Genomic DNA, 13,306 nt, shown 5'->3' on the forward strand with positions numbered 1-13,306 from the left:
CAGGAGAAGGAGGGGGCCTCTCTGGCGGCTGGAAGTTGGAAGGCAGCTGGCTGGAACTGGAATGGAACTGGGCTGGAAGCCGGCAGGTATTCGGCTGGCTTTCAGCTTGGATGGGAACTTTTAAACCGCTACTACTGTAGACCACAGCTATTAGTTTAATCCAAAATTATCACAAAGCTATGAGAACAGTTTTATTATTCTTAGTTGTATGCCTGTCTTCTCTGAAGTATGACTCAGGGGTTTTTGGACAATTGCACTGCAATATATAAAACAAAGTATACAATGTTTTTTTGTTTTGTTTTTGCTTGTTTGTTTTTGTTTTTTTTCTTTAAATAATGTGCATTATTATTGCAGTCACTGATATGCACCTACTGTACAGCACTAAGCCAACAGAACACACCATACATGCTTGTGTGGGCAAATATGACATGCAGATTTGAGGATTTTCTGCTGTTATCCCAGAGCTTGGCCTCTGACACGCAAGTATGATGTAGGCATTACTACACATCAATGCATGAGGGTTTTTTTTGTTTGTTTTGTTTTTTGTGTGTCTTTTAATATCTATATATTTACTGTCTTGCACTGTTTATGAGCCCAAAGTAGCACATTAATATATCAAATGATGTCAGCATACTTGTTTTTTTACAGGGCATGTAAAGAGTTACGTTGGGAGAGGAGATTTATGGTAGTGCTTGTGCATAAGCAGGCCCAAAGAGGGTCGTGTGCCTATAAAACCAATCCAAATGCTAAGGCAGCATCTTTATATTGAACTAAACACACATTAGAAAATCATGTTAATCCCCATATAGTTCTGGGCAATGTAAATAAAAGCAACATAATGTTAGATGGTTGTAGTAAATACATCTTAATTCAAGATGTAAATATAACTGTTTTTTGTTTGTTTTTTGTTTTTTTACTGAAAGAGCTATTTGAGAAATTCTATGGTAAAACAGAGTAGTGAATATGATTGTTTTGAAGCTGTAGAAGCAATAAATGAAAATGCAAAGCTGCAGTTGTGTCACTCACTTCACATTTTTCAAAATTACATATAGATAGACAGAGAGACATTACCTTGAGTTTAGTCCAACCCCCAACTTCGATATGTCCATGTTGTTGACATTAAATTAAGCAGGAATATATATTTGGTAGATAAAATATTTTCTTTTATTGGGAAAAGAAACCAACACAATTTGCTTCGAAACATGCTTAAAAGTAAGTACAGTATCAAAGATGATGCATGATTTCTGTTTGAATTGGGCCTATTTAAATCCAGGTCCAAAATAATCCTACTGTATTATATCGATATAAAAACTGATTCATTCACTAGCTACTGTTTTATATATCATAAACCTTTTAAAAGAAACTTAAACTAAACTTAATCTATTGTTACTATACTGTTAATCAAATAGGAGCGTGCAATACATGTTTGAAGAGGAAGGTGCTGCATTTCATCGTTCCAATAGCTACATCTAGTGGCCATTGTAAGTATTGCAGCTTGTTTTGGGAGAAACGAAAGTGAAAGAGTTTTCTTTCTATGATATCGTCCTGGTCGCAGTGAATCGTCATTTAAGGGCGAGGGTGGTTACAGCTGAGTTTTATTATCGGTTCGGTGAGTCCAAATGGCGTCCAATACCGACGAAATACACAAAAACCTCATTGATTGCTTAAGGCCGCGGCTGCAAGAATTTATTACTGTGGAGCAGGTTGTGAACTATTTACACTTTATTGAACCAGCAAAGAAGGAGCAGATCAGACAGAAAGTGGGAACCGATGGGAACGTAATAGCTGCAAATTTCCTTTTAGACATAGTCATAAATGAACAACATACTGTAGGCTGGTTTAGGGCCTTCGTGGATGCCTTGATACATGGTGGCAGTGAACATGCAGCGGACTACTTAGTAAACGCTCCAAGCCCCGAAGTGGAGGCAGAGAATGACTACTGTGTCCGGCTTATTGATTTATTGGCTCCCAGTCTTGCGAATATGAAGACAAAGGAAGTGTGTATCGAGTGCTACTCTAAGGAGCTCCTCACTACTGACGACAAAGAGCAAGTAAGTACCCTACCTGCACAGATGTGGGGCTGGGCTGTCACATAATGTGAAAGAGTATCCTGTCAGACATATAACCTGAATGTTTAACACAGACCTCAATGAGTTAAAGTATTGTTAAAACATATAATATAAGGGATCAAATGCTATTTATTTAGCTTTGTAATGGTGTAACCTTTAATGTACAACTTTTCCAGATTCTAGTACAGGGCTGTTGGACCACAAGATGGCAGACTAAATTCAATGATCTGGGTGCAGTTTCGGTGACTGCGCCTCAGTCTGATTATGTAACAGATTGAATAGCAGCTATTGTATTCACATTTTAGATTTTAGCTAAAACGAAAAACAATGGAAACGGAATTGGGGCAGTTGAACTTCTCAGCAGAATCGTGAAGCGTCCACCAGGATGGTTTTCGACATTTCTCGAAGTTCTGAGAGACACTGAACACAAAGATCTGTATGAGCTAACTGGAGGATCACCTACTGAGACACAGGGTAGGTGACTATAACTTCTGATGCTACTGAAGCACACACATACACACACACACCCATTACAGGAAAAGCTATGATATGTGCAGAGATGTGTCAGCGTGGTTAAGAGAGATTGTACAAAGCATTTGCACATCAGTTGGCTTCCAGCACCTTTAATCCAACTTTATTAGCAATTATTTATAATTGTCTTTAATTCCCTTAAATCCCCTGTCTTATTAGTTTACTGTAGCTCATTATTTTTCTATAATAATGTTGTTTTTTTTATTTCCTTTTAGAGCCAGGTGACAAACAACCAGAAGCAGCGGCTGAAATATGTGAGAGCCTGAAGTCTATGGAAATCACTGCAACAGAGGAGCCTCAGGATGAATCAACAGGTTTAACAGAGCAAATCTATTCAATATTTACCAAAAACATACAAGTGTATTGATGCTGATGCAGCAACAAGTGTGAAGAGAATTCTGGTTTAATGCATTGGAGTTAATTAGATCAAAAACAGAAAAATTTGCACATTGTCAAACCTGCCTGTAATAGGTGGTGTCTATATGTAAGTCATTCACATTGCCACTCACTGCAGCATAAATACACACACACATACGTATACATATTTTTTCCAAAGTTCTTGCTAACTGGCTCTGAACACAGAGAAACCACATGCAGAGGCTTGTAGCCCATTGCCTCTTCCTCCATGCCTTGTCCTGCTGCAGTGGTGCGTTTCATGTAAACAGAAGAGAGCAAGTTTATTAAAATGAAGAGACGTTTTCTGACTGGCACTAAAGAAAGAAGAAAAAGAACCAACATTTCTCTTTGTCTATCAAAACCCATGCAAATGCTCAGGAAAAAATCAGGACTGTCAAATTATTCACAATTTAAATCAGTTTAATTAAAGCTTATAAATGAATCACGATCAATTTAGTTGTTATAATCAGTTATATATATATAATATATTTATTTCTAGACCCTACATATCTGAAGTATAAATCCCTTCCACAACCCTTTAACTACTTAGTTAGAAAATGGTCCTGCTCTGATTTGTATCTCAGAACCTGTTCGTAATTATTAGCTTTTATTTATAATTGTCTTTAATACCTTCAAAGCACCTGTCTTATTAGTTTACTGTAGCTCATTATTTTTCTATAGTAATGTTGTTTTTTTTATTTCCTTTTAGAGCCAGGTGACAAACAACCAGAAGCAGCGGCTGAAATATGTGAGAGCCTGAAGTCTATGGAAATCACTGACACAGAGGAGCCTCAGGATGAATCAACAGGTTTAACAGAGCAAATCTATTCAATATTTACCAAAAACATACAAGTGTATTAATGCTGATGCAGCAACAAGTGTGAAGAGAATTCTGGTTTAATGCATTGGAGCTAATTAGATCAAAAACATGAAAATTTGCACAAACCTGCCTGTAATAGATGGTGTCTATGTAAGTCAACCACATTGCCACTCACTGCAGCATAAATACACACACACACACACACACATATATACATATATATATATATTTATAGTCTGTGTGTGTGCACGTGTGTGTGTGTGAACACAGACATTGTAATGATCAAATTTCCTTTTACCTAAGCTAAAACAGAAAATGAAACAGCAATATTTTATGCAGTATTCATATTATACATATTATAGAAATGTGAAAATAGTATTTTATAAATATTTTTAAGACAATATGTAAAATAAGGAGTATAATTATAAGTAGATCCCATATTTTATTGAAAATATTAAAATATGATCAAGAAATAAAAAAATCACTTAAAAGTAAAGTATTGTATGTAAAAACATCTGGCACTGTTTCCTAATAATTTGTCAGTGAAAAGGGTTAATTTAAAAATAACATTAGAAAACAAAACATCTTAAAATAAAAGCAACCATAAAAAGCAACACAACAAAATGTCACGAAAAAAGCTTTTTGCTTTTGTTTAGTTATATGAAACTTTGTTTTGCATTGAAGTATTTTTCCCGAAAGAAAGAAAAAGAAAGAAAGTTGTCTCTCTTGTCCTTTATGAGTATGAACTTTGATATCTTTTTAGACCTGTATGGAAGCCCTGAGCAGTCACACAGCACGGAGCCCTCAAAGCCAGGTGGGACTCATTCTCACTGACTCACCCTGCTGATGCTGTTATTTCAAGTATGCCAGTGACTTTAAGTACTGTGCTCTTGCTCTGTCACATTAGACCATGCACAAACATCAAGCCATAAATACAAAAATGCATATTTGATCTGCAATTCGCTCCCTCAGTATCCTAAAGGTAGCATGAGACTAGGTGGAACTTTTCCCATCCCGGTGGCTTCACACAAATAAATAGCTTCCATATGTGAAGCGTGTGGAATCGCTGAGCTGTTGTAGAGGACGGAGCATTGTGGTGCTTCTAATGAAAACCACATGCTGACTCTGTATTAGCCAACTGTAACCGAATATTTTCACTCAGGTAGCCTCCCTCCACACCCCCGGGCTTATACTGTTGTAGATTTTTTTTCCAAAGCTGAAACATTTAGAAACTCACTCTTGACATTTATACGGGCATGCATCAACCTCATCTGTCTTTGCAAGATCACTGTCTTAACGTCAACAGAATTACTGTATTATCCCCATAAGATTAGACTTAAAGTGTCAAACCGACCAGACAATCTGCTGCTATGGCATGATAAAGAGGACTGTTTGAATACAAGCTGTTATTGAACCAGAACATTCACTGGTTAAGACACTTCTTTTGTTCTGTTGTTGTTTGTGACTTTGTTAGAGAACAGCATGCCATGCAATAAGTCCTTAAACATTTGTACAGTTGTACATGTGCATTTAAAAGTTTAGAGAAAGTCAAATTAAGATCACCTATGAAGGTTATAGTGCGTTTTAGGTACATTCTGACATACAAAAAGCTGAATATCTAACATATTAAGTGTTTTTTTACTTAACAGCATATTTGAATACTGTACATATTTGAAAACAATCTGTAGAAACACATTCACATGTTTAAAAATTATTGATCACGTTCATTTGAATGTTTGAATGTTGAAAAATTAATTTAAGTAATTTGATCAGTTCAAATATTGCAGGACTTTGTTGCAAAACAGAGTGGATTTTATATATAAGCCTACAAAGTGAGGCTTGTACAAAATGGAGTCGTATTTAAATGAACTGTTTGCCTTCCCAATTATACTACAGTCTGCTGGTAAAAGTTCATGGGGCCCCACTTTCCTAACTGTTGTTACAGCCCTATCTCTTCATCAGTACAGACTTGTATACTTAAATGCCTTACTTGATTTTGCAGTTTAACCTCTGGCACATCAAGTCTGGGAGGAAAATTAAATGATGTCTGCACAAAAAAACAACACTTTCAAGGGGTTTTGAACTCATAACTAAGAGGAAATGTGGATCTGAGCGTGGAAGGAGTTGCAGGGGACTGCATTTGGATTGCATTGCATCCTAGTCTTTAATATTTCCTCAGCCTAGAAAGAGTGAAAGAGTCCCATCCTTCCTGCAACGTCAGATCTGAGTAACATTGATCATATCAAGTCGGGTGTGCTTGCAAATAAGGAAGCGAGACACAGTTCTGCTGCTTAAAAGACATAAGGAAAGCATTAGTAAAGTGACTCGCTATAACATGATGGACTCTTAATCATTTATAAACATGCAGCCTGTAAAAAGAAAAGCCCATATGTTTCCTGTGGTGCTCATTTTATCATGGATACAAATCAGTAGTAGAAAAATGTGTTTAAACTTGACTTAATACATTTCATTATACAGTAAATTTTTGTACTGTAGGTTTCATTTTTGCTTTTTTTAAAGCAGCCTGGCATTCTCTTACTATATTAGACCCACAAACAAAGACAAACCGTCTTCTTGGCAGTGTGTAACTGTGGTTTGCTGACATGGAGACAAGTTTAGTCTCTAAACCTCTGCTTCACTCTGCAGCTGGAAGCGACATGGCAGCAGCAGCCAGAGATCCGGAACTGGCTGAAATTGTTCTTCGGGAATATCAGATGGATGTCGCCAGACCTGCCTTGGAGGGGAAAAACATCATCATATGCCTCCCGACAGGAAGCGGTAAAACCAGAGTTGCAGTTTATATTACCAAGAAACATCTGGATAGCAGGAGAGAGGAGGGAAAACCGGGAAAGGTGGTCATCCTGGTGAACAAGGTACAACAATTGTGTCTGGTGTATCTGACTTATGAGCTTTTACTATTATGCTAACCCTCTTCTGTTCATTTCAGATCCAAAGAAAACACCCAGTTAATTTGCACATGTAGGTCAGCCCACCACAAATTCCATGACACAGGGTTTAGATATTCCCCTGCACTGTCTGCTGTTTGGGGCAAATTAGATCTGCTCTGAACCGGGGGGAAAAAAATAAAAAAAAACTTCCTTTTGAAACTGAGCACATATGACTTAAAACCACAGTAGTGGGGCATTTTTCATCCCTGAGGAAAACAGAACAATAACATGGTTATGTGTGTCTACTAAAAAAAGTTGTCTACTCCTTCTGTAAACAAGGAGCAAGAAAATGCTCCACGTCATTGCACAGCTAATTTGAAGCTCCCTGTCTTAAAGTAAATAAAGTCCTGAGACTATTTAGCTTTGTTGGTTGTTCACATGGTGGCAAACAAAAAAAAACCTTAAATCATCAGGAGCTGTGTAGTAATAGAAACAATGCAGCCTTTTCTTTTGCCTTAAATAATCCTGAAAGCATAATGTGCTCTGGTGCCCTGCAGATTCCTCTTGTTGAGCAACATTACTCCAAAGAGTTCCTGCCCTTTCTGAAGCCCACTTATAAAGTGGAAAGAGTCAGCGGAGACTCCCAGCTTAAAATCTCCTTTGCCAAGATTGTGAAGAAAAATGACATCATCATTTGCACAGCCCAGATTCTGGAAAACTACTTGGAGAGGGCTAACGATGGAGACGATGAAGGAGTGAACTTGAGCGGTATGGTTTTTTTTTTCTAACATGACTTTGAAAGAAAAAAGTCTTACCACAGGCATTAGATTTCAGTTGACTTATTCATACACACAAGCCATTTTTCACTGGAAACAACTATGGTCTTCACACAAAATAAAGTCAGAATTGGTTGAAAAGTGACAACTTTTTTCAACAAATGCTTTAAGATGTTGCACAAATATTTAACATTTACATCAAATCCTATTGAGGTGGGTTTAAAAATAATTAACAAAAAGGATAAAGACAGTAACACCTCTTAATTTAGCCTCCTCGGATAATATACATGATATAATTTCCAACATTGAGATGCTTCACAAGATGATTGACGTTCTACCGTTAGGAAACCAGCAGTCAAGCATTAAACAGTTTTCATAGCCTCAAATTTATGACATTTTACATAAAAGTGTTAGAATGCATTGATATGCCACTTTGTGTGGACATAATTTAGCCCCTCAGTGCAGGATAATATACTGTTTAATAACATCTTCCCTTTGAAAATGTGCTTTATTACACATTATTGCTGCAGCCATGTTTTTTTGTAAGCTAAGAGAATGGCAAAGAGCTCTGAAATGTTCAGATGCCTCTCTGGGAAAACAAATATCCATTCAGAAGTAAAAATTATTGTCACATCCCTGCATTTTTTTTAAAATAAACCTTTAAGCTAAAATCTGTCCTGGACTTCGCTGCAGACACTGACACATTCTGGAATAAAAAGCCACCCGGAGGATTCAGAGCAGCATTTCCCCCGACAGGATCTTGTCAGTCTTCCGACTCTGCTGTTCACTCCTCTTGGCACTTACCAGTCCAAGGTGGAATAGCCACCTCAGAGGAACATATGCTGTTTGTTGAAACGCCTCAAAGCATGTTTTTCTTTTTTTTTTTTTTTCATTCTGGTTTTCAGGCCACACGTCTGTTCAAGCCATCAGTGTGTGGCTGATCAAATTCACATGGGAGTTTCTATCACCCTCAATACATCAAGCTGCCACTCCACATTCTGCTTCCCTCCAGGGACAAGTTTGAATCACACAGGTTAAACTTGAATAATCGCAGTTCCCTCTGCTAACACTTTTGTAGAATACAAATCATCTGAAGTTCATTTGGAGGCAGAGATTTCAGCCCACCAGATGTTACTGTGTGGTTTAAACTGCTGTGTCAAACATTCCTGGAAAAATGTGGATTTGTTTGGAAAGATTTCGTGTCACAGAGAGCTGCTGTCATTTGTGAAGGGAAACCACCATGATCAAACAAGTAATTAGCAGTGCTTTGTTTAGAAAACTAAGAATCTGACCAGAACAATAAAGTTCAGTAAGAACGTTTTCATTTGATCAAAACAGGTAAACAGGCTCAGTGAAATCTGTATTCATTGTTCTTATTTGTTATTGTAAATTTAAAGAATGTCCATTTACACTTGTGGTGCTATGTCATCTGCTTTTGTAGATCTGACACTGATCGTCATAGATGAATGCCACCACACTCAGAAAGGAGGCGTCTACAATCACATAATGATGCGATATCTGAAACAGAAGCATAGGAACAAACGGCTGATCAAGGAGCAGAAGCAGCCTGTGTCCCTCCCTCAAATCCTGGGCCTGACTGCCTCACCGGGGGTTGGGAAGGCCACAAAAATGGAAAAAGCAGAAGAGCACATCCTGCGTGTAAATACTCTCCTCAGCTCTCTTTGTGCAACCATGTAGTCACAAACATTTCCTGATGGAATCTGATGCAGCAACAACAGAGACTATGGAAAACTCCTTGACTGACATATCACATAACAGCAATATTTCTTTAACTGTGTTGGTCTAATAGAAAGTGGGGAGTTACCATCTGCATCACTTGTAACTCTGCAAACGTCTGAATCTCTTTTATAGATTTGTGCAAATTTGGATGCTTCTAAAATCATGAGCCTTGGCGATTTCAAAAAGGACCCGAGAAAAACTATTCTGACGGTTGAAGACAGAAAGCAGGTAGATTTGTCACACAGCAAACTTAACTCTGGATTCGTTTGTAATTGGGATGTGTAGTTGGTTTTTAATAGTGTTTTTCTTTTTGTTTGTGTACAAATGTCCTTTTCAGGATCCCTTTGGTGATGTGATCAAGAAAATCATGAGTGTTATACATCAACACGCCCAGTTGAGCCCCACTTGTGACCTGGGCTCCCAGAATTATGAACAGTGGGTTGTTCAGAAGGAGCGGCAGGGTGAGCACAGAGATTTCTGCGCATCTTCAGTGGCATCGATGTGTTACACTGTTTGCGAGTGTACTTGCTTCTTAACCTCACATTCACATAGGAAACCAGCTCTGTCATGATTGGAATTGTGCACATAATTGCTTGTGTACTACTGAAGGATTTAACGACCTTAGATGTATCTACAAAGTTTTTTTTTTAATTTTTGGGCATTTCTTTCACATAGAACCTGCTTTTTTTTAAGCACAAAATCTATATATATTTTTTTAAACTGGGTTTAAATAAATCTGAAAATGCTGTCATTTTGTTTCCATGTTTACAACTGATACGCATCATTATTTAAACCGATGCCAACGTAGCCCCACCTGTGAACTTTGTAAAAGCTTGCAAACGTGTAGCGATAACTTCCAAGAACGTGCACAAACTGCACTTTAAACACTCGCAAAAGACCACAGGTAGCCATGATGAACATGTGTTTGTGAAACTCTCAGCCTTAAGATTAAAAAAAACATACAATCTCCCTTATGTGCTGTTACTAACCCTCTGTTAGGTCTTACCATACGCTTCGTTAGGTCTCCCATGTTTTCTGTCTTACTGATGACAAATGGGTCATTTGTATAAGCCTAATAGAACTTTTCTCCATCCATTAGCTGCAAAAGAGGAAGATCAGGTGGTGCGAGTTTGTGCAGAGTACCTTCGCCAGTACAATGATAGTCTGCTTCTCAGCAACACCATTCGCATGTGTGATGCCCTCACTTACCTGAACAACCACTACAAGGAGCAAATAAAGAAGAAAACAGCCCCAGAAGAGGAGAAGATACAAATAACTGCTACAGAGAGATTCCTCTTCAATTTGTTTAAAGGTGCTACTTGTAGTTGTAAATTTACTGACTGAAACATTGACACAATGATTCATCTCAGTCCTTTGAAATCTATGTCCTGCAGAAAACAAGGAGGAGCTGGAGAGGCTGGCAAAGATTCCAGAGTATGAAAACGACAGCCTGTCCAAGCTGAGAATGAGAATTCTGCAGGAGTTCAGCACCCGGGACGAGGCAAGAGGGATCATTTTCACCAAAACACGTCACAGCGCAATTACTTTAAGTCAGTGGATTCAGGAAAACCCCAAGTTTGCCGACATTGGAGTGAAACCTTCCCATGTGATTGGAGGAGGAGACCAGAGTGATGTTAAACCAATGACAGCTGTGAGCGCACGTTACATAAGCTTGTTTCCTAAGCACATCTTATAGGGCTTAGACTAAAAGTTTTATTTTTGTTCCTCAGGCAGAGCAAAAGGATGTGCTGAAAAAATTTAGCACGGGTGAAGTCAATCTGCTGATCGCTACTACAGTGGCAGAGGAAGGTTTGGACATCCCAGCCTGCAACTTTGTTATCCGATATGGTCTTGTGACCAACGAGATCGCTATGATTCAGGTCAGTCGAGTGAAATGTGATGACTATCACTTCCATGTTCATAGATTAAAGTCTGTGTGATCCCCACTCAGCTTTTAAGTACATTTAAAAGGCGTGCAGTCTTCCCTCCCAGTACTCTTCAGCATTACTGTGTAACACAAGGAAAAGGAAAAATATGCTAAGTGGTTATTTTGGTACCCTTGTCCAATCAGATTGTCCAGTCAGTTACAGATCAGTGCAGACTGGCCGTTTGGTGGGTTGGCCTTAAAGAAACAGATGTTAAAGCAGAGCTTACATATAGAAATCCTTGAATACATATGTGTTCTTTGATCTTTCAACAACCAGTTTCTTATATACGTTAAACTTGGCTGGAAGCATTTCTAAAGAATCCAAAAAGTAAATGGCCAAGTTGAAAGCTATTTGGATGAAGTTGTCTAAAAGCTGTGGGCGCTGCATTGCAATATTGTCCAGAAATGTTAGCAGATTTCTGTGAAAGCAAGTATTGAGGGCCTTTCTCTGTTTGATTGTTGAGCAAATACTTTGCTTTATTTGCTGTTTCTGTCACTTACTTACCTTTCCTTTCTTCACTAACAACACTACAGATGTAAGCTGTTCATTTGGAGGGCCCTAATAACAGAACATCTGTAAAATGGAGCCACATAAATGATTAGATTCATGCTGTACACTAAACTGCTACCATTCTCTTCTGCAGTCTCAAGGCAGAGGAAGAGCTGAGGATAGCACTTACATCGTGGTTGATGTCAAGAACTCTGGAGTGGCTGAAAAGGAGTGTGTCAATGAGTACCGTGAGGGCATGATGATCAAAGCCATTAAAAAAATCAGAGCCTTAAAACAAGCAGACTATGACAAACAGGTATACAAGGGCATGTAAACATTTTTGTCTTTCCATCTGTAACCCACATTGCAGTATAACTTTTTATTTCCTGCCTTAGATCACTGAGTTTCAGATTCAGGCTATAATGGAGGAGAAGGTCAGACAGACAAAGCAGAATCAGAAGGCCTTCAAAGATGAGAGCCCATCTGCTGTGAAGTTTAGCTGTCGACACTGCACCAAAGCTGTCTGCACCGGTGACGAAATCCACATCATTGAAAAAATGCACAGGGTCAACGTTACCCCACAGTTTCGGTACAGATTATGATTCTGACCTTACTCTCTCTCTCTCTCTCTTTCTCTCCCTCTCTTTGTCTTTCTCCATATATATATATATACATATACATATATATAGTATGTGCGCTTGTGCTCTGATTATTAACTACACCATGTTTTGTACAGTAAACTTTTTATTCAAAAAGAAAACACGGCTCTTCAGGAAAGACTTCTGGATTATGAGACCAATGGCTCGATAGCTTGCAAAGACTGCGGTCAGGTACTTGTGTGTTCAGTTCTTTATCAAAGTCTTCTTAGCAATGATTAATTAAGAGGAGAGATATTATTTTATGAATCTTACAAGAATAGTTTTATGGTTATGTACTTAAATTAAGCTAATTTTTCCACCACTTATTTACTGTCTAGTTGCCAATAAGCAAAACATCATACATTTAGGCCTTAATAACTTCATGTTGCAGTCACTCAGCTTGCCTTGCTTCATTGATTAGACCTGCTGTGTGTGCCGTATCTGTACTGTTATGTGTAAAGCTTCTTATGTTCTGTTGTAGCTATGGGGCTCAATGATGATGTACCGTGGGATTGAATGCCCCTGCCTCAATGTAAAAAACTTTGTGGTGAACATCAGCGGAAAAAAGTACAGCAATTTCACCAAATGGAATGAGCTCCCCATCAAGTTCCCTGCATTTGACTACATCGAACACGCCAGCCTGATGGTGCAGAACATGGATGATGAAGAAAGTGTGTGAATGTCAAAATGAAAAATTAAAGCACTATTTCCTGTTGTGTCCTACTCTTCATAAAGTGGCACACAGATACCCATTAGCTACACTGTCACATGTAATACTTCCTTTCACTCCCGAAATGTGAGACAGCTGATGGTGATGAATTATTTGTGTTTGTGTTTTCCCCCTATTTTCTCTCATCCCTATCTTGGTAAAAGTATTATTTTGCAAGATTGTCAAATTATGAATGCACTTAAGAGATTATTGGTGAAATGGATAGTATAAGATATTAGAATTACTTGAACAATAAAAATAAATGATTGAAAAGTTGTGTTTTCTTCTCAAACCCGTGTTGTCTCATGAGATGGGAGCCAGT

The 13,306-nt window shown here is 38.2% G+C and overlaps 1 protein-coding gene across 3 annotated transcripts; it reads left to right on the forward strand.

The window, feature by feature from the left end:
* The first annotated feature begins 1,528 nt into the window (after nucleotides 1-1,528).
* ifih1 (interferon induced with helicase C domain 1) lies at nucleotides 1,529-13,251 on the forward strand. Of its 3 annotated transcripts, XM_042002443.1 has the most exons (17): nucleotides 1,529-2,051; nucleotides 2,375-2,543; nucleotides 2,816-2,914; nucleotides 3,706-3,804; nucleotides 4,580-4,630; nucleotides 6,463-6,689; nucleotides 7,262-7,472; nucleotides 8,922-9,139; nucleotides 9,353-9,448; nucleotides 9,558-9,681; nucleotides 10,320-10,532; nucleotides 10,615-10,871; nucleotides 10,951-11,100; nucleotides 11,792-11,953; nucleotides 12,033-12,226; nucleotides 12,374-12,467; nucleotides 12,757-13,251. In XM_042002443.1, exons 1-17 carry the CDS (start codon nucleotides 1,620-1,622, stop codon nucleotides 12,952-12,954), a joined length of 2,994 nt encoding a protein of 997 aa, XP_041858377.1. In that variant the 5' UTR covers nucleotides 1,529-1,619; the 3' UTR covers nucleotides 12,955-13,251. The 3 variants fall into 3 exon arrangements, with proteins under 3 accessions (XP_041858377.1, XP_041858379.1, XP_041858380.1); XM_042002445.1 differs by lacking the exon at nucleotides 4,580-4,630; XM_042002446.1 differs by lacking the exon at nucleotides 3,706-3,804.
* Nucleotides 13,252-13,306: the final 55 nt, after the last annotated feature.

The sequence above is a fragment of the Melanotaenia boesemani genome, chromosome 12 (assembly GCF_017639745.1).
Source record: "Melanotaenia boesemani isolate fMelBoe1 chromosome 12, fMelBoe1.pri, whole genome shotgun sequence".
NCBI classification, from domain to species: Eukaryota; Metazoa; Chordata; class Actinopteri; order Atheriniformes; family Melanotaeniidae; genus Melanotaenia; species Melanotaenia boesemani.